Source organism: Barbus barbus, assembly GCF_936440315.1.
Source record: "Barbus barbus genome assembly, chromosome: 41".
In the NCBI taxonomy this organism is placed as follows: Eukaryota; Metazoa; Chordata; class Actinopteri; order Cypriniformes; family Cyprinidae; genus Barbus; species Barbus barbus.
The window spans coordinates 21,475,226-21,500,463 of record NC_136719.1 but is presented as its reverse complement, the minus strand read 5'-3'; the positions used below and the strand labels follow the sequence as shown (position 1 = coordinate 21,500,463).

The window sequence follows — 25,238 nt, the reverse complement described above, 5'->3', positions numbered from 1 at the left end:
CAGAAGTGAATGCTATTTGAAAAACGTAGTAATCAAGATCTTTTTTGACACTTTTTATAATTATTAGCGACGGCTTCTGCCCAAATCAGGTCATGAAATTGTTCAAATCACTAACAAATTTATGGTTGTCAGTAAACACTTCAAAGAGCTGCAAGTAATGTTTTTAAAATGTGTAATGCTTCCTGTGTCCGTGCACATCAAAATAGACACTGCCCTTTGAGTTGATATGCTCAGATAGCACCGTTACCTCTCTAGCAACTTTGCCATAAAATGCAGTTTGGAAAAGAAGCTCCCAGATGATTTAGTACCGGAAAACTCGCAGGGATTGGGCTATAAATTAGTCTTTGGGAGAGGGCAAGCGTTATTTAATTTATGGAGCGCAGCAGACGCTGCCTGGATGTGTATCTGAGGCAGGAGACAGCTCTGATGGGTTTTCTGCTGCTGGCAGATTGAGCTGGTGTGATGAACTTCCTCTCTGGGGGATTGGAGCAGGAAAGTAACACCCTGTATGTTACTCAAATGAGTCCTACGGACAGCCAGTGTTTGTTTGTTGTTTTTTCAAACATAGGTTTTGTCTTCTTTGTACTTTGAATAAAAATGACAAAATATTGACTAAATTAAAAGGCTTTTTCATCAATGTAATTCTGAATGATAAAAACAGATTTAATAATTGATTAATTGAAACTTCTACCAAATATACTTTAATCAACATAAAGTATTAATTACTTTTTAGAAGTTACTGTCTTGTGTATTCTTCCACAGAGATGGTCTCAAAAACACAGAAACGTAATAACCATTTAGGAGACCGGTGCATTATATTTAGCATGCAGTGTTGTGGTAGTGACTCATTCATAACGAGAGCTGCATGTTTTACTTATTGGTTGTGCAGATGTAGGTTTTAATAATACCTATAGGGATGCACCGAATGCTTGGCAATCAAAATGATTTGGTCGAAAACAGAAAAAAATCTCTTTCGGCCGAATAAGCAAATAAATAAATTGTACTGAACAATGGCGTGACACGATCAAAAAGAGGCGTGCACTAATACAGCAAACATGTTGGCAGTATGGAAGCCTTTAAAACTATCTGAGAAAGATGCAAAAATCATTACAAGTGCCAACAGTGAGAGGCTGTTTAGCAGTAGTGCTGCATCAGTAAAAAGAGGGAAGGGGTGGTTGTTGCTGGTTACTGTATGATGATTGAAATCGTGAAATGGCCTTAAACAAATAAACTGTAGAATTTTTTCTAATACACGCATGGATTGCGTTTATTCTGAGAGTGCTGCATGAGCTCACGCCGTTATCTGCTTGTTAGCCAAAGTTCAAAGCGCAAGGAAAATCTGCGCTGAAACAGTGTTATTCGTCAGTAACATTTTTACGAATTTTTATGAACTCCATCAGAAAAATCCAGAAATATTTTTGTATTAAATAAAAAAGTAAAATAATAATAAGGATGATTACAATATTTACAACAGCTCTATTAACACATTTATTATAACATTCACACATTGTTAAAATTGGGATTTGTAATATTTTCTAATGTTTTAAAAGAAGTCTCCTGCTCAGCAATGCTGCATTTATTTGTACATTAAAAAAATACATGCCTGATTCAAGAAGGGGGTCTCAAAAATGGCCCAAAATATTATTTTACTAACTTATTAATTTTAAGTAAAATTTTGCTTTGTTTCTATAATGTCAGCTAGAGTGCAAAAAATGTTCAGTGTTAAGTAAATATTTTTAAATTGTTGTTTTGTAATTGATTTGTTCTTTGAAAAGCAAGAATAAAACATTTTTGCTATTTAATTTATGTAATGGTGAGAAAAGCATCTTTATGATGAGTATAAAGTTCAAAAGAACAGCATTTATTTAAAATGGAAATCTTTTGAAACATTGTCATTACTGTCACTTTTGTTCAAATTAGTGAATCCATACTGAATAAGTGTTATTTTTTTTTTTTATCTTATCGATATCTCTTTTGAAAAGTAGTGTTTGTTAAATTAATTGTTATAATATAATTTTTTTGAGTTTTCTTTACATATTAGACAGCCTAAAACCTCATTTTCATCAGTAATTATAGGCAATCCACATAGTTGATTTTGAAGAAAACTATTTTTGCACACCCATCCTTGCTGTCTCTTAAATCGAGGAGTGTTCTGTAAAATCTGAGTCTGTGTTTTGTTTCTGCCCATTTTTTTAAGGATTTACTGAGACTGTAACAGTAATTCTAATTTAATAATCATCTGTGGCTTTCTCAAAGCAGATGTCTGTATCGCAATCTTATTGACCAATAGCGTCACTCAGTGCGTGATTGTGCACCCTGGGAGTATCTGCAGCCAGTGGGAATGAATGTGACATCTTCAGCAGCGAGCTATGAGTAATCAATAAAGAACTCGCTCTTGCCTTATACGCTCTACATCACCTGATGGTGACGCAGAATCCTTCAGATTGGTAAAGTCTGGGAACTTTTTTTCCTTCTTCTCCATAAAGGTCATCTGCCAGTCGGGATATGCGTCAGCGTCGTCTTCATGTTTCCTCATTACGTTTTCACAGGGGTTTCATTTCAGCCCCTGTGGGCAGGGAAGTCAACGCTCCATCAAAATTGGACCGTGTTGCCGCACCTTCGCCGCCTGTTTCAACATTGAAGTGCCATACAGTGATTAACCTCTGCTCTGTTTTCTCAGGGTGCTCACGTGTGCATCTGCAAATCAATTTTGTCCTTAGTCAAGTGGAAATATCTCTATTAGTGTAATTGATTATTTTCCCTGGAGCTCCGGCGTGGAATTTTGTAGCCACAAGGTTCATGGCACGGTTCTTTGTCGAAGCTGTGGTAAAATAATTGAGTGCTCTTAAATTAATCATTGTGCGCTGTATTCGCAGCAGGAAAGGCTTTAAAACCAGCAGCAAGCTTTCGTATGTAGGTTATCAGAATTTACAGTCGCTTCTCAAAGCTTGAAAGCAAATCCTCGAAAGAGACGACAAGGAAGACTTGGACTTAAACCTGTGGGGTCCATTTTCTACGCCCGTGTGTGGTTTTGGCTGAGGGCACAGTTAAGTTTAGTTTGTGGAGCAGTAACTGGGTAAATTTGTCTATGCTTGCCCCCTCTGAGAGTACGGCTGCAATTGTTGAGTCACATGCAGTGGGATTAATCCATCTTTTTTGCATGATAGTCCCTCAAGATCAACAAATTCTATTCCATGTTGAATTTTCAATGGAACTAATCGCTCTGTCTGTCTGAGAGCTTGATTTATGAGCATGAGAAAATTTAACAAATGAGCTTTGGCAGTCCTATCCAAATTTCTTAGCTTTATGTTGGAAGTTTACTAGCTCTGAGGAGGTTGACGTGAAGAGTGTGTGGAAGTTGTTCCCGAGATGCTTTGCATACAAAGGGAGAGATAAGTAGTAGCCGAGACGTTAAAATTCTTAATAGCAGGTTACCTGACATTTCCATCCTGTGACTCAGCCTAATGCTTCTTGTTAACTGTTGATTCCAGCACCGTCTGTTATTTTGGAATCAGTGTCGCTCGTGACGCACGTTACCGGTGGCATTTGCTTAGAAGTCCCTGAAAGCCATCTTTTGCCCTTTAGTCATTTCAAAACAAACTGTCATAAAAAAAAAAGCAGAACTGTTTAGCTGTGCTGCACGTATACTGATGCCCATGTGTTTTTAATGGTTTTTATGCTTCTTCAAGGTGACCATTATGGATACTGGAGTGAGAGGGACAATTGCTGTCGGGTTGGTTCCCCAGTATTACAAACTTGACCATCAGCCTGGTTGGCTTCCACATTCAATAGCTTACCATGCCGATGATGGAAAGTAAGTTTGCTTTGAGAATTTTTTTCAATTCGTTGTGTTTTTCTTGTTTATAAATATTTAAGGTATTGTAATAGATAATTGATTCAATTTTTCTTTTAACAAAATGTGTTTTTGTAATTTTTGTTTTGTTGGTTGCCTGGTGAATTTTTTTTTATTCAGATCACTTCTTCTTTCCATGAACCTTTCCAGTTGTAAGTCATTTATGACTCTATCTCTCCTGTTCACAGGCTGTACAACGGCAATCCCGTCGGTCAGCAGTTTGGTCCTAAATGTAACCGTGGTGACCGAATCGGTTGCGGTATCTATGCAGACACTTTCAATGCCGGACTCGTCACTGTGTTTTTTACAAAGAATGGCAAGGAAGTGAGTCTCCATGCTTTGGTACCGAAGTCACAGCACATGTCACCAATTTACAGAAATACATATGCAAATTCTTAGTGTATTGCTGATAAACACTTCTGTTGAGAAGTATGGAGTCAGTAAGACTCTTACATTGTCATAAAAAATCTTTAAAAGAATGCTAATAAATGCGATTCATCAAAGAATCTTAGTATCACAGTTTCCACATAAAAATGTAGCAGCACAACTGCTTTCAGCATCACCATAATAATAAGAAATGTTGCTTGAGTGCCAAATCAACATATTAGCATGATACGACACTGAAGACTGGAGTAATGATGCTGAAAATTCAGCTTTGCATCACATGAATAAATTACATGTTTTAAATATATTCAAATAGAAAACAGTTATTTAAAATTTGTATAATATTTCACAATATGTTTTTATTGACCAAATAAATGCAGCCTTGGTGAGCAAAAGAGGCTTCTTTTTAAAAACTTTAAAAAAAAATCTTACTGACCCAGTCTTTAAATGGTAGTTATGTTGTCTGTATTAAATAACAATGTACTGACATGATTTAGGTCAAAATAAATTTAAGACTTATCTAAGATTAAAGCTTCTAAACATCCCTTTAATTCTGTATTTACATAAGAAAATGGCAAAATTGCAAAGTAAAACAATGTTAAACGCATTTAATTAATTGCAAGTGTTAACTTTTCCAACCCTGTGTAAAAATAATTAGACACTATAGATTTTAAGCGTTTTTTAGCTAATCGCGTAACATCTGCATCAAACTATGAATTCTATAGTCTATTGTGTGTAATGGTTTTGGTTATTACTCCATTACAGTGGTTACAAGAATCTGTAGAGATAAAATCTTTGAACACACAATAGTCTAGTCTTCAAATTGAGGGTTTGTTTTCTGATGACTGGTTTTCCTGCAGGCCAGATAATAGGGTCAGGAGTGATACAGACATCATTTCAAAGAGCAGTCTTTATTCTCAGTTATAATGTGCTGTAAAATAGTGGTTAACTTTATGGAATGCTTTAACAGAGCTCTCTTTATGTGTGTGTGTGTGTGAATGGAAGGTGGGGTCAGTGGTGGTACCGGTGGCTCCAGATGGGCTTTTCCCTGCCATTGGCATGCACTCCCTCGGCGAAGAGGTACGGTTGGACCTGCAGGCTGAATGGGGTTCGGAGGAGGAGGACAGTGTCATGATGGTGGACAGCCATGAGGATGAATGGGCACGCCTGTATGATGTCAGAGTCAGCGGCACGGTGAGTGGGGGATGGCCATCGAAAACCAAACCAAATGTGAAACCAATGAGTTGCATAATCATTTTTGCTTCTGCAGGTCTGTGGAAAATGTGATGAGTTGAGTGGCAGCATGGTGAAAGACTGTAAAGTAAACCATATTTTACACTGGGTTAATTGGAAGTCATATATTGTTAGGAATTAGTGGTGCTTGCTAAGGCAAGAATCAATATTCCAGTTGCCATATTTAGGCTTAAGGGTTGTAACGAGCCCTGAACCTTGGCGGACATGAATGGTGACGTTTCGCGGCTCATTTCTGAGCAGTTGAATGTACAATTTTTGCCCGGTGGATGAGAAAACTGGCTCATAGGTTTGCACTAAAAGAGGAACATGAGCTATATCTAGACTCTTTGTGGTGGTGAGTTTTGCACAGGGAATTACCAGTTTGCAATACCATGGTATTGCACAGTATTCACGGTTCCTAATAGAATGTCTCAGAATTTCTTGGCTCCCAATTACATGGCATTGTACTCAACCACATATTTACATGGCAATGCCGTCAACCAGAACGTCATGACCATGTTTTCCTGGTCAGAGAGGATCATAGCTGTTTTTGTAGAATTCTGATTACCACCCACATTTGTTTTTACTTCTAAAATCAAATCCTGCTATTTTTATTCAAACTCTTGTCATACATCAACCATTCAAAAGTTTGGGGTCAGTAATATTTGTAATAATTTGGAAAGAAGTCTCTTGTGTTCACCAAGTTTGTATTTGATCAATAGAGTAATAATGTGAAAAATTATTACAATTTAACAGCATCATTTCTCCAGTTTTTAGTGTCACACGATCCTTCAAAAATCATACTAATATGCTGATTTGATGCTTTAATGAACAATACTTATCAATGCTGAAAACAGTTCTGCTTAATACATTTGTGGAAACCATCATACGTTTTTTTCTTTGAATATAAAGTTCAAAAGAACAGCATTTATTTGAAATTGAAGCTTATTGTAACATTCTGTCTTTACTGTCACTTTTGATCAGTGTAATGCATCCTTGTTGAATAAAAGTATTAATTTCTTTTAAAAAGAAAATCTTACTGACCCCAAAACTTTGAAAGGTAGTGAAGTTCTAACATTATTGCAATAAATAAGGCCTGTGTTCACAGCATCCAAGCCTTTTAGTGTTACATTGATTTAATCCCTGCTTAAAATATTTTGAACCATCATATCTCAAAGGTTTTCTCCAAAAAAATATGACATGAATGATGTAAATCCAAAAACCGCACATTACTTCACTTTCTGTCAGCCATTAACCAAGTTGAAATTATCATCATTCCTAGAAAAAAAACAACACCTGGATGAACACGGTGATAGAGGAATCTGCCGAACCCCAATGCGTGTGCAGTTGTGACTGAGTGGAGGGAATTGCTCGCTGGAGGCAACGTTTTTTCACCCATAATTCCTCAGAGTAGTGTTTAGATAAAGTTGAAAGGAACAAGCAGCCGTGTGTTTGGATTGGTTATGGAGCAGAGACCTCCCAATAGAGTGAGACTCCGGTGTAATATGTGCAGATGTTCTTCTGGGAAAAGAATGTGCACCCATCGTGCTCACCTTCCCATCTGATGCCCTGGACCTTCCCTGTCCTGTTAATGCTGTACTGAGGTCATGAAAGCATTCAGCATAAAGTGCCGCACTGTTGTTATGCTTCACTGGGCTGATGGCACGAACCGGGTAGCGCAGACCAGAACTGGCACCAGACCATCTTGTAAAAACTCAATAAGAGGACTTACGGGGTGCCAAGGAATCTTTTTGCCTTTATAAAATGTGGTTTTCTCAGTTGTGTGCTTTCTCTGTGAGTCCCGTTGGCTTGACGATAGGGTGTCCCAAGACTTAAAGACTCTGCTGATAAGGGCATGTTTTAACAAGAACCCAAAAACTTTGGTAGATGGAACCAAGTGCGAATGCCCCATGGTTTAGTTTCCACTGAGTTTGTTTCTTTCGGAATTTGCAATCTCGCTACAAGATGGATTTTGTGCAAAGCACATGCCGTCAGCGGAATGCCAATAATAAAATCATTCTTTCTTATGTTTAATACCTCAGGTTCGTAAGGCAGCTTTTGAAGATGCTTATCTCCTACTCTTCAGGCACGATCTAATGTAAACCAGGACTTAAAGTGTTCTTTCGCAGTCTGTCCATTTTGTGGCCTGTCTCCGACGGATCCAACACACTGTCTGCGGCTTTCAGAACACCACCAGTCATTCCCTCCATTTATGGAGTAGTTCTTGTCTTTCAGCGATAGTTGGTTGGAACACATTTCCATTTTGTGGTAAAATGATTTAGAAACATCTGTCTTTCAGTCAGACATTGGAAAAACAAGTGTATTACAGTATTAGTACAGATATCAACATCAATGTCTTAATCCTTGTTTATCAAACCAAAGGGGTTTTCCACAACTTTTATGTGATGTCACCATAGAACAGCGCAGCGATCCAAGGAATGTAAAGGAAATAATTTGCCCAACAAGAAAAGTTCTGTCCTCATTTAATAGCTTTGGAATACACAAAAGGAGACATTAGCACATTTACTTATTTAAAGGGGTCATATGATGCGATTTCTTTTGTTTTTGGAGTGTTACAAGCTGTGATATGAAGTCGTATATATATATATATAAAGTCGCTGGGGTATATTTGTAGCAATAGCCAAAAATACATTGTATGGGTCAAAATTATTTTATTTTTATTTTATGCCAAAATCATTAGGATATTAAGTAAAGATCATGTTCCATGAAGATATTTAGAAAATTTCCTACCGTAAATATATTATAACTTATTTTTTTATTTGTAATATGCATTGCTAAGAACTTCATTTGGACAATTTTAAAAGCAATTTTCTCAGTATTTAGATTTTTTTTTACACCCTCAGATTCCAGATCTTCAATAGTTGTATCTCGTCCAAATATTGTCCGGTCCTAACAAACCATACATCAATGGAAAACGTATTTATTCAGCTTTCAGATGATGTATAAATCTCAATTTCGTAAAATTGACCCTTTTGTTTGGTTTTGTGGTCCAGGGTCACATATAAGATCCGTAAAGTCACAAATATTATAGTCTCAAACCCAAAGAGATATTCTTTATTAAAGTTAAGACTCATCCACGACTTCCTTAAATGCCTCATTCAAACATGTCATATTCTTGTTGTAGTATTGTTGCTGCCGCTATGTCGTGGAGATGCTGTGAAAGTGAAGTGACGTGTGGCCAAGTATGGTGAGCCATACTCAGAATTTGTGCTCTGCATTTAACCCATCCAAGTGAACACACACAGCAGTGAACACACACACACTTGTGCAGCCGGGGAGCAGTTGGGGGTTTGGTTCCTTGCTGAAGGGTCTCACCTCAGTCGTGGTATTGAAGGCGGAGAGAGCGCTGGTTATTCACTCCCCCAAAAAGACACCAAACTCTATAGGTCCTTGTGTGTCTTGTAATTAATTGTGACATGGAAAGCTTGAGCATGCAAAACTGGAAACATCTCCTGAAGAAAGAAATTGTCATACAGGTTTGGAATAGCACAAGGGTGAGTAAATGATGACAGTGTTTTCATTTATGGGTGAAGCATCCCTTTAAGTGCCTTGCTCTTGAAGAAGTGCTGGCAGATCCGATTACGATAGCACTAATTTGCCCTGTAAGGCGGTTCTACTTCTGTTCAGGTTTACATTCTTCGTGATCAGAGAGCCACTCCTGTTCAGATAAGAAAGTATCACATTCTGGCACACTGCTGTCATCATAGAAATCGCAAACACTCCTTGGTTTTATTTATTTTTTAATTGTCTACATGCTTTGTCATCCGTGTTCATGCGTGCGATAGCAGGGAAATATTTTGATGTGCTTAATAGTGCAGCTCGCTGTTGTAATAGTGTGAGATGAGCTGTTGTAAGTATTGCATTAAACACCCATCACTGCCGTTCCCTGTCCATCATGTACGTGTGTTGATGCTTAGGTAGTTCCATTTGGAAATCATAAATGGAAATAATCTAATTGGTTTTCAGAATTCTAAGTAATCATTTAGCAGATTGTTGTTTTATAAAAGTGGAATTAATACAAGAATGTTCAAATGTAAAGTAGAATTACAATTATTTAGTGAAATGTGTATATTTATTTATGCAGAAAATTCAGCTTTTAAATGGTAAGGTTTTTACATTAATGTTTTATTGTATTTTTATCACATAAGCTTTCAATATATACACACTTTCGGTGGAAGATCCCTTACACAGATGAACTCTGGGAAACTGAAGATTTGCTGACTCCTTCACTTCTCTTTCCAGTTAGCCCGCTGTAAAGCCACTAATTAGCCCATTCCCATCTCATTTAAGTGGTCTTTCTGGGTTATTCTGGAAATTCTGTGTTAATTTTAGCATTAGTCTTACTGGATCTGGCGATTTTGAACAGTACGATGTCTGCCGCCATTTCTGGTTAAAATTAATGCATGAAAATAACATTACTTAAATACAGTCACAACATCAGCCAGAGAAAATTGCAATCAAATTATATGGAAAATGGTGGATTAGCATGGTTTACTCAGATCCATAAATCTTTAGACTAACCCTGATATATGTTGCCAACTTCTACAGCATGAGCAAAATTGAGCAATGAATTGTCACACATAGGTCACCCCATGAGGTGTGTGTGTGTTATAAGAAGGCGTTTGGCTGGCTCTGCTGTGTACGTGCGGTTCTATGTGAACACACGGCAGAGATCAGTTTAGCTGTTACTACAGCAGAGCCTCTGCCCACCGACTAATCTCCCTACGGCTCTGTGGCTGCCAGACAGCAACCTGGACTACCGCTCGCACACAGCCACATCCACACCAACGCTGGCATGCACATACTCACTTCCACAGCTTTACATACTGCTTCGTACTCATGCATGCACTCACCCTGACTCACACGCACGCTTATGAGCTGGTTGGGAGTGATAACGTCTGAGAATGCTGGCTTTAGAGTGAAGATTTATGGTCATAAACTCTTTGGCCCATTGTCTATATGAGAGGTTTTTTTTTTTTTTTTAAAACACTTCAGCTCAGAGTGTTTGTGGTTTCGTCAGGCCTGGCAATGTTGCTGAGTGTCTGAAACTGACGGGGTGACTCAAAGGGTTCGGCCTATTACTGTACATTCCCCCGTCCCAGTCAGAGAAATGATTTAGTCTTAATGTTGTACACAAGAAAATTAATGACAGTCCTCAAGCCTTCTGGCGCTGTAGATGTGACTGTGGCCTGGTTGATTCTGGTTAAGCTTTTTGAGCCGCACTCGTACAATTAAGCCTGGACGGGAATTCGTTATTCATTATCATTATGGCCTGTTTAACTGTATTACTGTAACACTAACCACTGTCAGACGGTCTTCATAGTTTCATCTTGAATAAGCTACCAGGGACATCTGTTCCTGCTCTGCTCTTCTTTTCTTTTTTTGTGTAACATCCCTACAGCGCAATTGGATGATTTTCTGTATTTCCATTTGGTTTAGAGCACTATTTGATCTGATGAACCTTGTGTCCATATCACTGGACTTTTTGGCCAGGATGAGTTCATCTTTTTCCCACAACAGAATGGTTGAAACTGTGTGTGAGGGCACTGGAATATCGCTTCACTCTTCAAAGGGAACTTGAGAGTGTGAGAAAAAGGAAATTATGACTTATCTGTGGCAGGGAGAGGCTGTTAACCTGCTTTAACTTGTAACTTCCTTTTGCGTTTGCATCCTTTTTGATAAAAATCAAGATATGGTAGTCAAATGACGTATAGGGTAAAAAGGAGAAGGCCTGATGCTCAGTATAGCATCAGATTTAAGCTAAAGAAGCACAATTTTATCACTTTATTGCTCATTTTATTTGAACCATAAATATTTTGGGGATTTTAGAGTAGGTAAGAGCTGTATATATGTGTCAAAAAGGCTGCTTGGAGTTACCAAGATGGAGTAAACTGACTTGGTAATGCATATGTCACTTCTATGAACTCTGTTAGCTTAAAGTTCAAACTAAGTCTCTTCATAGACCTTTGATTGGTTCAGGTTGTTCCTGAAGCATAGCTGGTAGAGGTTAAGCTGTTAGCTTGCTGTTTTTGGCAATTATGGTCTTGTAACCAGATTCAGGAACGTTTAGCATTCAGGGCTAGTAACCTGAGGCCTTCTGGTTTGATACCCAAGAGATCCATTATCACTGTTTTTTTTAAGTAAGGCATTTAAACTCATGTTAGCCCAAAGTTCTCTGCTCCATTCTGTTATGAAATCACATAAAAGTTGCAAAAACAAATTCCAGACCCAGGAGCAGGGCTGTTGTATTTTCATTGCAGCAGATTTTCAGGAAAGGAAATATTTGTGATTTTAGTTCACAATTTAAAAAAAACAAAACACAAAATCTTTGGTTTGCTTTACAACAAGGTCCCTTCGTTAATATTAGTTAATGCATGTTAACTAATGTAGTTAACTAATAAAAAGTGTTACCAAGAAATTATTTTTAACCTCAGTGACCCCTGTTTAGTTTTTGTTTTTTTTGTGTGTGTGTTTTCGGAATGTTTCTCACCATCTGGTTAACAGTGAATAACTGGAGAATTTTTTGCATTTTTTTTCTTCATTGAGCCATTGTTTTTGGGCATTGACAGAAAGGTTAAGTATGTGGCGGATTATTTTTAGCTCCTCGGTCATTTCATCATGAACTAATCAAAAGGAAACCAAATTTTTTTTGTGGTTGATGTTCTTCAACATGACAGCTGCTTTTTTGCAGAGCCCTCATGTCTTTTATCACGCTATGTCAGGGCTCCAGACAAAAAAATCGAGTAAGGAGCCATTGGCTCCTATAAAAGAAAAACTTAGGCGCCAAATTATTTTTTTAGGTGCCACAGAATAAAAGTGGTTTATTTTATTTTATTTCCCCCCCCTATTTTAACATTTCAATCATTTTGTCATGTGTTTATGTCTTATCTTTTTTAGGCTTTATCAGCATTTTAATCCATCTTGTAGATGATCAGGTCGACCGGGGGACTAAGGTTCACTTAAAGTGTGAATTAAATGTCTTTTACAACTTGAAATATACAGTCACAAAGAATTGTTCGTTACACAGAATCTGTACCAATATCATGGACCATAAGCATCACTTGGCAACTGAGTGCAGTGCATCCTATAAATGTTGTCACGTCTTTCACACATTCAGTCTGTTTTTCTTCATTAGTAAAATGCAATTTTATAGGAGGAGTTGAATCATGTACAACAGAATAAGTAAAAATATTAATATGCAACAGAGCATAAATATAGCAAAACGCTCCTCTTTATAGTTATTTTTCTAGCTGACTGATGAGTTTATGGACACTGAGTGGTTATTCTGAGGTAAATGTATTACAATGCAATGTTTACAAGCTTTATACATTTCCTCAGTTTGAAACACTGAATGAGCTTTTACATAAAACATTTCAGTAAGTTGTACTATAGGCTTTCTTATTGCCTACCAGGGGTGGAGCCAGACGATGTAAATATTCGGGGCTTAGCCCAAACCTAGGGTGGTCCGGGGGCATGTTCCCCCGGGGAGATTTTTTTCCCATTTACGTCAGCTAAATGCACTATTTTTCAGGCTGTTTGAGATAATAGAATGCCTAAAAATCTATACACTATATGGGAAAATGATGAATGTTACTCAGTAAAATAAAAAAAATCACCCAGTAGAGCCTATAACCTATTTTGTATTTAATTGTTCTCCAGCTGTAGTGAATCCAAAACACCAAAAATGTTAAGGATGACTCATTTTCATCCAATTATAATTATAAACGCAGGGCTCTATACACTTATATTTTTGAAGGAGCACTTACACAGCACTTACAAATTGCATAAATAATCTTATGAGGCTAATGTATCAAATATAAAATTTGGAATACAGAAATATGAAATGATGAAAAAAATTAGAATGGTACTTTGCCACTAGGTGGCGGCAAGACACTGCCTTAATGAGTGAGTCAGTCAGTCATTTAATCAATAGATTCGTTCGAAACAGATGATTCATTCAGAAAAAAAGTAAGCAACTGTTTTTATGAATGGGTCAGTGAATCATTTACTCACGCAAATTTATTCAGTAAACACCGCTGTGTGTTGCTGCAGAGCACAACAACATGCTTTGTTTGGAACCATTTCCTTAGCGAAATATGCCTTTTTTTATTATCTTGTTTATTGAATTGTTGCCCCGACACGAAAAGTCATGCCACAGACCATGCTAACCCAACATTATAACCGCTCTGTGTGTGTGTGTGTGTCCTAAAGACTGTGCTGCGCAACCGTTAACTGTTAGATGTTCAAAATGTAACGTTAAATCAGACACAATTTAAAACCGAATAAGAAATATAATACTATGATTAAAAGTTACAGATACCTGAAGCTGTTGTATCTTGGCGTTCAAGTGTTGGCTGGGGGTGTTTTACTTCCTTTTTTTGAAGAATTTTGAAATATCCATTTTATTTTTCAAATAAATTGATCTAGTAAAATACTACACGCCAACAAACCGCCTGGCTCCAAAAGATCTAATTTGATTGGCTGGATCGTTCAGATGCTCATCGATGGTTGGCCAGTTTACATGTCAGTCAGAAGCACTAGACTCAGTGGGCGGTTTTTGTCGGGTGTGAATGACAACGCTTAAATTGACAGACACTGTAGACGTGAGAGTCGAGAGATATTTATTTATTTAAATTCTAATATAAATTACTTTATTGCGCATGGAAACTCATTGATGGCATAGTAATAAAAACATTCGGGGCTTTACTGAAAACATTCGGGGCTCCAGCCCCCTTAGCCCACCCCTAACGCCGCCCCTGTTGCCTACCTTTTGATCATGTTCATTTCATACTATAGTAGTAAATCGAAATATATAATGTGTTCACTTGCTGCTTTAACTGAGGTGCTAAAGAGATCGCGCCTGAGCATTAAGTGCGATACTCTCCGCTCGCGCGATCCGGACGCATACACGGACCGTGTGGACGCGGGGTACTGCTGTTTATATTATCACCTTTCAGGTCTCTCTCACTGCGTTCAGCAGACTGTGTGTGGCAGAGACGAGGACTGTTTGAAACTCTTTTCCAGTAAAACTTTGATGCGCATCGTCTTATGTAAGTTTAATACGTGAACATAACAAAAGATGTGAGCGCAAAACAATCGGGAAAAAAGTCCTTTCATGCAAATTATATATAGTCGCCAGTGGCGACCTCAGCAAAAACTTCACTCGCAAATTAATATTTTTGGTCGCAAATGCGACCATTTTAGTCGCAGTTTGGAGCCCTGTATGTATGACAGCATCAGTTCTTTTGCAGGAGTGAGTGATTATGATTGGGCAGTGTCATTCCTGCAGCAATAACTGGTAGTGATAGTTGGATCTATTGAAAGGTGGTGAAAGACTCCCCATATCAGACCACTGTTGAGATTTCTTTTCCAGATAAACACTAGTAGTTTTATTTTGAAGAAATACATGGTTTCGGTTTTGATTATAAGCCAAATACCAACACTAGAGTGACACAGCTCTATCACACTTCATAGTAAAATAATCATAAGATATTTGCAGATATTTGTATATCACTTTGTTTTGATAAGAATTAGTATGACCTCTTTATATTGTTTTACAACAAGGACCCATTCGTTGACATTCGTAGTTGATACATTAATATATGCGGTGAATTTTTTGCTCATGCGAATTAAATGGATGGTTCACCCAAAATGAAAATTCTGTAATTAATTACTCGCCCTCATGTCACTCTAAACCCGTAAGACTTCTTTCGTCTTCAGAACACAAATTAAGATATTTTTTTATTAAATCCGAGAGCTTTCTGAACCTGCATAGACCGCAACGCATCTACCACATTCAAGGTGGGCGTGATTATGATTTTTGTCATAATCGAGCAGGCCTAGTTCTGGGCCTTGAATGTGGTAGTTCCATTGCTGTGTGTGCAGGGTCAAAAAGCTCTCGGATTTCATCAAAAATATCTTTGTTTTCCGAAGATGAGCGACGGTCTTACGGGTTTGGAATGACATGACGGTGAGTAATTTATGACAGAAGATTCATTTTTGGGTGAACTGTCCCTTTAATACATTAATACATTCTGTAAAAATGTATTGCTCATGTAAATTCATGTTATTTAAGGTTTAACATAATAGTAATGTTGTTTGTTTTTGCATTGAAAATTGTTTAGTTATTGATTTTGTTTCACTCTCACTTTATCTACATTGAATTAAACATTTAGCTTTAGTGCTACTCAAACACCCGCTGTTATGATTGGCTAATATCTTTGTGTGAAAACGGAGAAAATAATCCAGAGTAACCTTGAAGGGTTTATAAATCTGTATCCAGCTGTTCGATCCAACCCAGGTAGGTTATACCGCACCCTAAGCCATAAATATTAAATAGCCATCAACAGATACATTACGTTACTTACAGCTTGGCTGCGGGGTATGGTTATAGTTTTTAACTGCTCCATCTTTGATTAACAGCTTCTTGGTAGTGCCTTTATCGTGTTTAACTGATTCACAAATAATCTAAAATGCAATGTCAAGCTAATTTATAGTCCCACATTAATGTTGTTTTGGTAAATAATTTTAAAGGTGATTGTTTACCCAAAATCTGTCATTTGCTCACCCTTATGCTGTTCCAAACCTGTATGGCTAACTTTCATATGTGGGGGAAAAAATATATTTTGAAGAATGTTTGGGTCCAAAAAACATTGAATTCTATTTACTTTCCTTATAGGGGCAAAAATTACTTAGACATTTTTCAAACTATGTTCTTTCGTGTTCCACAGAAGAAAGTAAGTGTCACAGGTTTGGAGGCCCTTCCAAATGAGTAAACGATGACGAAATGTTCAGTTTTGGTTATCCATTTAACCTTCTTTTTCCTAATGCTGGGCTCCTTCGGAAAGTCATGCCGGTTTCCACAGCCAGGAGCAACACAATTATCTTAATCTTTTTAACTTGTCTCAGCGTCTTAAAAATGTGTTAGGGAGGCGCGCCGTAACGGTCAAAGACGTCCGTGTGCATTTCACAGAAAAACTATTACAAACAGTGCAGACTGACATGTTTTTCCAGCTAGATGCAGCAGAGTGGACGTGACGTGCAGAACTTCTTTTAAATTAAAAACAAGGCACAGAGATGAATGAACATGTTTTACGCAAATGACCTCAAGTGGTACCTTTTTGTGCTCAGGAAAAGTGACTGTTCTGCACCATTTCTGGGCACCAGTGAACAGGTCATGGAAGTGAAAGTAGAAAGTAGTGCTTCGGTGGAGGCAATTATGTGCTGATGTGTTCAGTGAAATGTCACAATGTTACAGACGACTAATTTTAATAGCTTTATATAGTTTTGGCTTTGTCAACAAAATTTTGTAGATCCATTTGTCAATAGTGTAGCAATGTATGAAGCACATAGAAGTCACGTTCAAACCATGCGGCTCTCTGTTGGTCAATGACCAACTCATTGAACCCAGTGTAAAGTCTTCATGTGGAAATCTTTCACGCTCAACATGAAATTTCTGATCGCTTGGAATCCTGAAATGCGATAAATGTGATCGCACCATTACAATGTGGTGTTATAGTGCAATGAACTAGAAAACTCAAAAGGAAAAATTATCTCATGACCCAATATTTGTAGAAACATTAATAAATGGGGATATTCCTGCCACATCTTGTCTAAAAGCATTTAGAAACTGTACTGCAATACCATGATGTAAACATACAAAAGTGCTTTTCTATCATAGATCATTTGAAATAATTTTGTTTTGCTTATTTAGGATCGTCTTGGACAGTGACAGGAATTCCCAGTGCTTCACAAAACAGAGTCTGCATGTTGAGGCTTTTAATATATTGTTTTGTCAATTAAATGAGCAGCTGAATGCCAAGTACTTAACACTCTAAAGAACAAGGTGAATTAAGGATAAATTGCATTTAGACAGACTTTGAGTAACCGCTAGCCGACAGACGACTTATAACAACATCATCTTCGGAGATTTCGTCTGAGGCTGTCAAAACATAGACCCTATTTTAAAGACTTAAGACGAGTGAGACAAACATCTCAGCGGCTCCACTTGTGGGCGTCTCCCTCTTTGTGTCCTCTGCCTTTTCCACATTCTCTGCACTGTGACAGGAAGTTGTGGGACTTGCTCACAATGTTGCACCTGTTGCCGGGACAGCGGGTCAACAAAACAAGCTGCCGCCGTCACGTAGGTCTGAGGAGGGTGACGTTCAAGAGCATGTCGGATCTGTCAGCACTGTCATCCGAGCATGCTGAGAGCTGTTGAGAGCCGCTAGGAGTGGTATAAAGGTAGACAACCTCCCCATTACTCAGCATCAAGGAGGCAGGAAGGTATGACTAGGTGTAATTTTGCCTCCATCCTCAAATGAGCAGGCAACTGTCCTGGCACGAAAACTTGAAGAGGTTGATGTTGAAAAGAAGAGTCTGGTGGAGGAAAAAATACACTGTTTTGCGTCTATAAAAAGCAACCCGCATTTAATTCCAATAAATGGATATCGGTCCTCGGTGGGTACGTCCACCAGTGAGTCTAAGGAGATGAGAAGAGAATGCCTTCTGTTCCAGAAACACGCATTCTTCTATACTGAACACCAATCAGTTTAGTTGGATCGATCAAGTCTGCTTTGATCAAAGCAGCTGCTGATTGTTTGCAGGATTTTGCATTTTATTTTCTGTAGTTGATGTCAGCGGGGGATATTCTTGGACAACTGACAGCAATCTGTTCATGGCCATTTAAAGTCTCCATTTGACACTTGCACGCACATTTTCATGTTTTTCAAAATATCTGGTCGTTACCAGCGTGTGGTTGTACGAGGCCCCTTGTCAGAGTCTCCGTCTGACCTGCAGTTGTCTAGCGGCGTAAACAAGGATACCAAAGGTTATTGTAGATGGCATTGGCGAAATCTTTCCACTGCCCCAATAAAGTGCTGATTCTGACGTTGCAAACGGAAATTTCTAAGTAATTAATGACAACCAGTTGAAATCTGAAAGTAATCACCATGCTGTGTTGCGAGTTTAGAAGCTGTTTTGGGCCAGAAACAGAATGTGAGAGAGAGGCTGTAGCCTTTTTAGGCATCATAGGCATGCGATGCCCAAAAGTGATGTCTGGACAGGCAAAAGTGTCTTTTTTTTTTTTGATAATTCAAAGGTCATGTGCAGGCCAAAATTGTTTCAATGTGAAGTTAAAGTTTAAATCGAACATTTGAAAGTGCATATGATACCCGAAAATGCTGTTAGGCACTAAGTTCTCAATTGAAGTACAGAAGTTTTGTTATTTTTGACTTAAGACACGTGCCAAAAAATGAAGTCTAGGTTGGGATCCGAGGTGTTAAAGTTTAAATTGAGTGCCTGAAAGTGCATATGGTGGCCAAAAATGTTGTCTAGCTTGTATTCTTAAGTTTAATGAAGTTTAGGTAGGCAGCTCACTAGGTTTCAATTTTAAGTCTTTTTTTGCCACTTATTTAATGCACAAAAATGATTTTCAAATATGCATATGATAACCAAATATGCAGTTCAGTTTTGGTTTTTAAATTGTCAGTTCAATACAAAAAGTGCATACAAGGCAGTCCATTAGGTTACATTTTTGACCTTTTGATCACTTGAACAGACGTAGGATGCCTAAAAATGTCATTTAGGTGGGAAGATTTCAAGGTTTAATCTAAAGTGTTTTGACTTGGCCTATGAATTGAATGTTTAAGTGTACGTTAGGCATCATTAGGTCGAGACGGTCCTTGGGAGATGGCTCACACTTGCATGAATGCCATTTTTTGCAACAATGTTGAATGAAACATTTGTGCCATGTCAAAATTGTTCCATTGGTAATTTTTTCTTTTAATTTGTAAGGCTAGGTGGGGCTGTCGATACCACTTACATGTCTGTAGTTGAAAGCTCATGCCCCACCCTCACTATCCCATGAACTTATTGAAGACAGGTCAACCTTTTTTGTCTTATCTAATAATCTTATTACATCTTTGCTAACACACCTAACCTGATGGAAAATATCAATCTGAAGATGTGTCATCACTCCTGTGTGCTTGGGTTTGCCCAAACTTGATCTCATTGCATGTAGATTATTTTTCTAAATATACTTCTCCAAGTGCCTTAAGAACAAAGCCATCACTCAAGGATTTTTTTCTTTTTATATATATATATATATATATATATATATATATATATATATATAATACACACACACACACACACTGCTGTTCTAAAGTGTAGGGTCTGTAAAATTTCTTTAAAAACAAACTTCAACAGTAGTGTGTCTGAACATAAAACCTGAAACCAGTTTCAAGATGGCTAGCCATAAATCAAGATCTTCCTTTCCTTGAAAAACTGAGGCTTAGCCAGACATGTTTGCGGGGCGACATATCCGATTTCCCAAACCTGCTCACAGCCAGGCTGACTATTTTTATAGATACATCTGGTTTATGCCAGATTAACCTTAAACTGACCAAATAATCCCCGTGACAAGATCCTGTTTCCTTCTACATGAGCAAACAGTTAAAAACACGATATTAAAACATGTATAATGTATCTAAATTAAGTCTATGATGTTTTCTGCCGTAGCTTCTGGAATATGTCGGGAAAGGGAAGAGCATCATGGATGTTGGTCTGGCTCAGGCCCGGCAGCCCCTCACGACACGAAGTCACTACTTTGAAGTGGAGATCGTGGATCCCGGAGAGAAGTGCTACATCGCCCTGGGCCTGGCAAGAAGAGTAAGTCATTTTCTGTATTGTTCCTCATTTATAAATTAGCTACTTGGTTTAAAAGCATCTGCTTAATCAGTGAATGTAGGGAAGTGCATGCACATATGGATACAAATTACCATTGTGTCACACTATGGAGGTTAAATGCTTTGCAAATGCCATTTAGTTTAGTTTTTTTAAGGTATTTTTTGCAATAGTGTTGTCTTTTGATCAAAAATTCCCAGTGAAATTTTTTTTTTTTTTTTTTTGGTCAAAGCCTGAACAAGAAGAGAAGTGTACAGTAAGCTCTGGATATACAACAAGATCGCAAATTCGGCTTCACAACACTGTGTCCTCATAACAGTTAGAGTCTGACATTATAAAATGCCCTGAGGTGTAGAATGCAAATAGAACAGTGGTTTGAGCAAATCACCTCAAACGAACAATTCACTCGTCTGTCATGATTTACTCATCTTCAAGTTGATCCCCTATGACTTTATTTCTTCTGTCAAATGGTGTCCAGTGCCTGTCAGGCTCCAAAAATGCATCATAAAAGATTCATAAAAGTAGTTCAAATGACTCATGCAATATTACAATTTTTTTTTTTTTTTTTACTTACACAGTCATTGTACGAGCAACAGGCCAATTATTTACCAATTATAAACCTTGCTTTGGGCATAGCTTTCAAATCTTACATTTCAAATCTGTTTAGAATATAATGTCCTTCAACTACTTTTTAATGTATTTATGGTGGTTTTTGCCATTCTGTTTTGTTGTATGTTAAAGAGCAATGTGAACTTTTTAGTTTAGTGTTATTTATATGCATTATATGTACATGTGCAGTGGTGCTCTGAAATGCGAAGGCAAAGTCGTCATTTTTTCTTTCTTTTTATTTTAAAATAAAATGTAAATTCATGTCCCAGGCACATTTTCTTTCTTCATTACTTAGACAATCAAAAAAAAAGGAAAAAAAAAACTATTCTATTTTGTATTTTCACTAAGGCTGCCCTTGACTGAAGATTTTTCTGGTCGACTAGTAGTCATTAATTTTAAGTTGACAATTCATAATAATGAGCTTTTGATTGCCTATATCCTATCAGCGCTCAAGCACACGCCTAAAGCTTGCCACAGTGCACTGGCAGAAGTGATTATTTTCAATGCGTCACGAAAAAAACAGCAAGACGACTACCTTAACGTTACACTAATGCATTGATAAGTATTTTCGGCTGCAGTGATGCCGACAGTGGACGTGCACATTTCATACAGATTATATAGTCTAAAAATATTTGTTTTCCACTTGCATTGGTTCACTTAAAAGTAGACATCTTCTATAGATATATTTCTCATGTCTGTGAGGCGCAAACAGAGTTTTGGTTAACTTTTAAATTAATTTAATTTTTTTGACACCCTCAAGTTCACCTAGACGGCAGAAAGCGCACCCTCATTGCTTTCATTAATTTACAAAAGCACAATGTTTTGTTTTTATTGTGAGTGCACACACATAAAAGTAGACCTTTCACAGATTCGAAAGATGTAGTATTCTTATCTGTTGAGTCAAAATGACTGAGTATTTGAAGTTAAATGCAAATGATTGCACCGGCACCTCCAAGTTAACTGTTATGCAGTGAGCTCGCTACTGTTACGCTTCCACACTCTGCACAAACACTTCAGTAGTGCACATTTTTCTCGGTTAGTGTTAGAGCGAGTGGCCATGTAATGTTGCTGCTACTTACATTTTTTCAGATGATAAGCCATATTTTAGGTCAGTTTGGATGTCCTGACCAGTGTACTGTAATTACCACATAGACCAGCTGTTAATGATCTGTCCGTCGCGGACTACGTGACTTTGCAACTTCCTGTGGATTTTCTTTGATAGTCTAAGCCCCTTCTGGTCGACTATCGGTTAGTCGACTATTAGAGGGCAGCCCTAATTTTTACATGAAAAATGTGATCAATATTCTATTTATTAAAGCCAAGTATGAATCTCATCAAGTTACTGTTTTTAAGGATTTTACATTTATTCCAAAATAATAACTCAAGACAGAAACCGTGTAAACAATATATTTTATTTGTGAACTTATGTTCAGCTATACTTTTTAATAGTTAACTTTTTAACTATTTTTGAGTTTTTCGGATCATCAGTCATCAAAGCTCGGTAAATATTGGTCACAAACACAGAGATTAATTACTTTCAATTTCACCAACCTGATTAATGTTATATTTTGTATTATTGATGTTTTTTTACTATAATTTTGTACTACAAATTAGTTTTCTCATCCAATATTTTGAGAGACTGCCTCCCTTGCCTCCTTAGAGGAAGCACCCCTGATATATATGTAGTTTTATTAATGTTTTAAATAAGCTTTAATCATCATCTTTTTATTTTTAGTTTAGTTATTTATTTATTTTTTTAGATTATTACTTAGGTTTAATATATTTTAATTTCAGCTCTAGTTTGTTGTTTATTTCCATTTTGTTTTTATTTTTGTTTCACGTTTTTATTTTTTGTAGTATTTCATCTAATATCTATAGTTTAGTTTAGCTTTATTTCAATTAACAAAAGTTTTTAATGGTTTCAGTTGTAGCTAGCGATAATAACCCTAAATTACAAGGTTGAGTAAATAAGTTGGGTTTTTTTTTTTTTTTTTTTTTTTTTTATACTATTCCTTTTAATAGGGAATAGTTAAGGGGGGAACAGGAACGTGACCACTGTGTTCTTCTCTCTTCCTGACATCCTGTACAAGACCATGAGGAAAGTGGAGGGTAATTAGTCTCAGGTTGGGAACGGCAGACGGTAAACAAGCCTGTCATGTTGAGTCGTGCGAGGCCGCTGGTTGCTCAGAGAAACGGAGAGCAATTTGTTATTGTTTTTTGTCATTTTGATGGTTTCTGGAACTTTGCATCTGTGATTCATTTAGTATCAAATATCAGTTAAAGCATTGCCGCCTATTTACTGTTTACTCCCATTGGACGTGTACCGTGTTCTCTGCATCCTGTGTCTGGAGAGACGTTTACAAACAATGTGGTTGTTAATTGTTACAACATCAAGTGCGCGTATCACCTCTGCCGTTTGAGGAACCGATGATGGGCAGGATGGCAATGGCAGGATCTCAGCTGCGGTGAGAACATCTGATAGACCTAAACTGGGACTGTCAGAAGGCAGAGTCAGACTATCTTATAATTCGGCCTGAGTATGATGGCGGATGTCGGGAGGAAGAGCGGAGCTCTTATCTGCGATCAGTGAACCCTCACCCCCTGTGAACGGGGACTTTAGCTGGCTGTACAAGCTCGTACACATGCATCCGGAATATACACTGGGTTGCTAGGATGCAAGACAAAGATTTTCTTGGTTCTAACGAGGGGCGGAGGTGTGTACCGGAGCCTCAGCGGCCACGTCTGCGTGAATGGGTTCGACCCTTATCACCTCCTGACCTTCCCCTCTCGCACCAACCCTTTCCTTTGCTCTTATCCGGCTCCGTGGGCTTCGGTTTCAGCCAGCTCTCTAGCACTTCCCATGGAGCAATCGAGGGAGTGTGTGTTCCTGAAAACCCTGGTGTCCTCATTTATTTTGGAAACATTCACATTTCAAAGTGCAGATCAACTTTTGAAGTGTTCGGCACGAAACACAATAGTCCATCTGTCACCAATCCATCTGACCTCTTCTGGCGCTCCATTGTATTTTTGGGTGTTTCTTCAACTTTGGCCACTTTTAAGATATTAACAACTGCCTTGGAAAGATTTTGCCTTTAAAAAATATTTTTGCTGCTTTCCAAATGTCTTGTATTAGTAGATTTTATTGTTTTAACCTTGTTTACCTCGTATCTGTGGAAATCCAACATTAAAAAATGAGTAGTTACATTTTTAAAACAGAATATTATACATAACATATTATGTATTCTGTATACACTACAGTTTTAAATAATGTGTTTTTAAAAGACTATTAGTCTAAAAGACTAAGATAAATCTCTTATTCCCCCCAAGGCTGCATTTAAAAAAAAAATAATAAAAAATATGGTAAGTAATATTATGAAATAGTATTATAATTAAATGTTTTATATTTGAATATATTTAAATATGTAATTTATTCCTGTGATATCAAAAGCTGAATTTTCAGGATGTCTTCAGTGTCACATGATCCTTCGGAAATTATTCTAATATACTGATTTGCTGCTGAAACTACTATTATTATTATTATCAATGTTGAACACAGTTGTGCTGCTTAATATTTTGAATATTTTAATATACTGTGATCATTTTTTGGGATTCTTTGCAGGATCGAAAGTTCAAAAAAAAATAATAATATAGTCTAACATTATAAATGTCTTTACTATTAATTTCTTTAAAAGTCTTATACGTCCAAAATGTTATGAATGTTTTACTTTTTACTTTTTTTTTATGTTTTTCAAAAGTTAGTGCACTTTCTTAAGAAGAAATATGAGAGAAGTGACGTGTGAAGAAAAGAAATTAATATAATTTGTGAACAGAATATTTTTATTTCCAGTCAAGCGTGTGGAAATTTTATTTAATTATATGTATTTAGGAAGCAATAAAAACTTGCTGTGAAATTAGCCTTTGCAAGACAGTTAGTAGTTTTATTCCAAAAATGCTTTAAATATAATTTCCACTACCATCATTTCTATCACACAATATTAAATACGTGAACTGAAGTGTGATTGAAATAACACTTTCCGAAAAAATTGACAGGAATTCTCCTTTGATTTATATACAGTGCCCTCCATAAGTATTGGAACAGTGAAGACAAAATTGCTCTGTTGGCTGTGGAGTCAAGACATTTACAAATATGATTAAAAGATGAATATGAGACACAACTACAGAATGTCACATTTTATTATTAGCCGTTTCAACACGTTTTACCAAATAAAATGAACAGCACTTTTAGAGTTCATCCCTCTCATTGATGTGAGCATAAGTATTGGGACAGTTGAACATAAGGCAGATATAAAAGATTAAAAGCTATTATTTAGTTGCATATCCCTTGCGCACAATCACAGCAGTGAGTCTGTGACCCATAGACATCACCAGACTCTTGATCTCATCCTTTGAAATGCTTTTCCCAGCCTTTAATGCAGCCAATTACAATTGTTGC

At 37.2% G+C, this 25,238-nt stretch overlaps 1 protein-coding gene across 2 annotated transcripts in view; it reads left to right on the top strand.

Moving 5' to 3' along the window:
- Nucleotides 1–25,238, top strand: part of LOC306860889 (SPRY domain-containing protein 3-like) — a 46,923-nt gene that overhangs the window by 4,912 nt on the left and 16,773 nt on the right. For both annotated transcript variants that reach the window (XM_079402893.1, XM_079402894.1), the window contains 4 exons: nucleotides 3,690–3,814; nucleotides 4,042–4,177; nucleotides 5,243–5,431; nucleotides 20,012–20,161. In XM_079402893.1, the coding sequence (XP_079259019.1) occupies nucleotides 3,690–3,814; nucleotides 4,042–4,177; nucleotides 5,243–5,431; nucleotides 20,012–20,161 (600 nt within the window). The remainder of the gene's footprint in view (nucleotides 1–3,689; nucleotides 3,815–4,041; nucleotides 4,178–5,242; nucleotides 5,432–20,011; nucleotides 20,162–25,238) is intronic.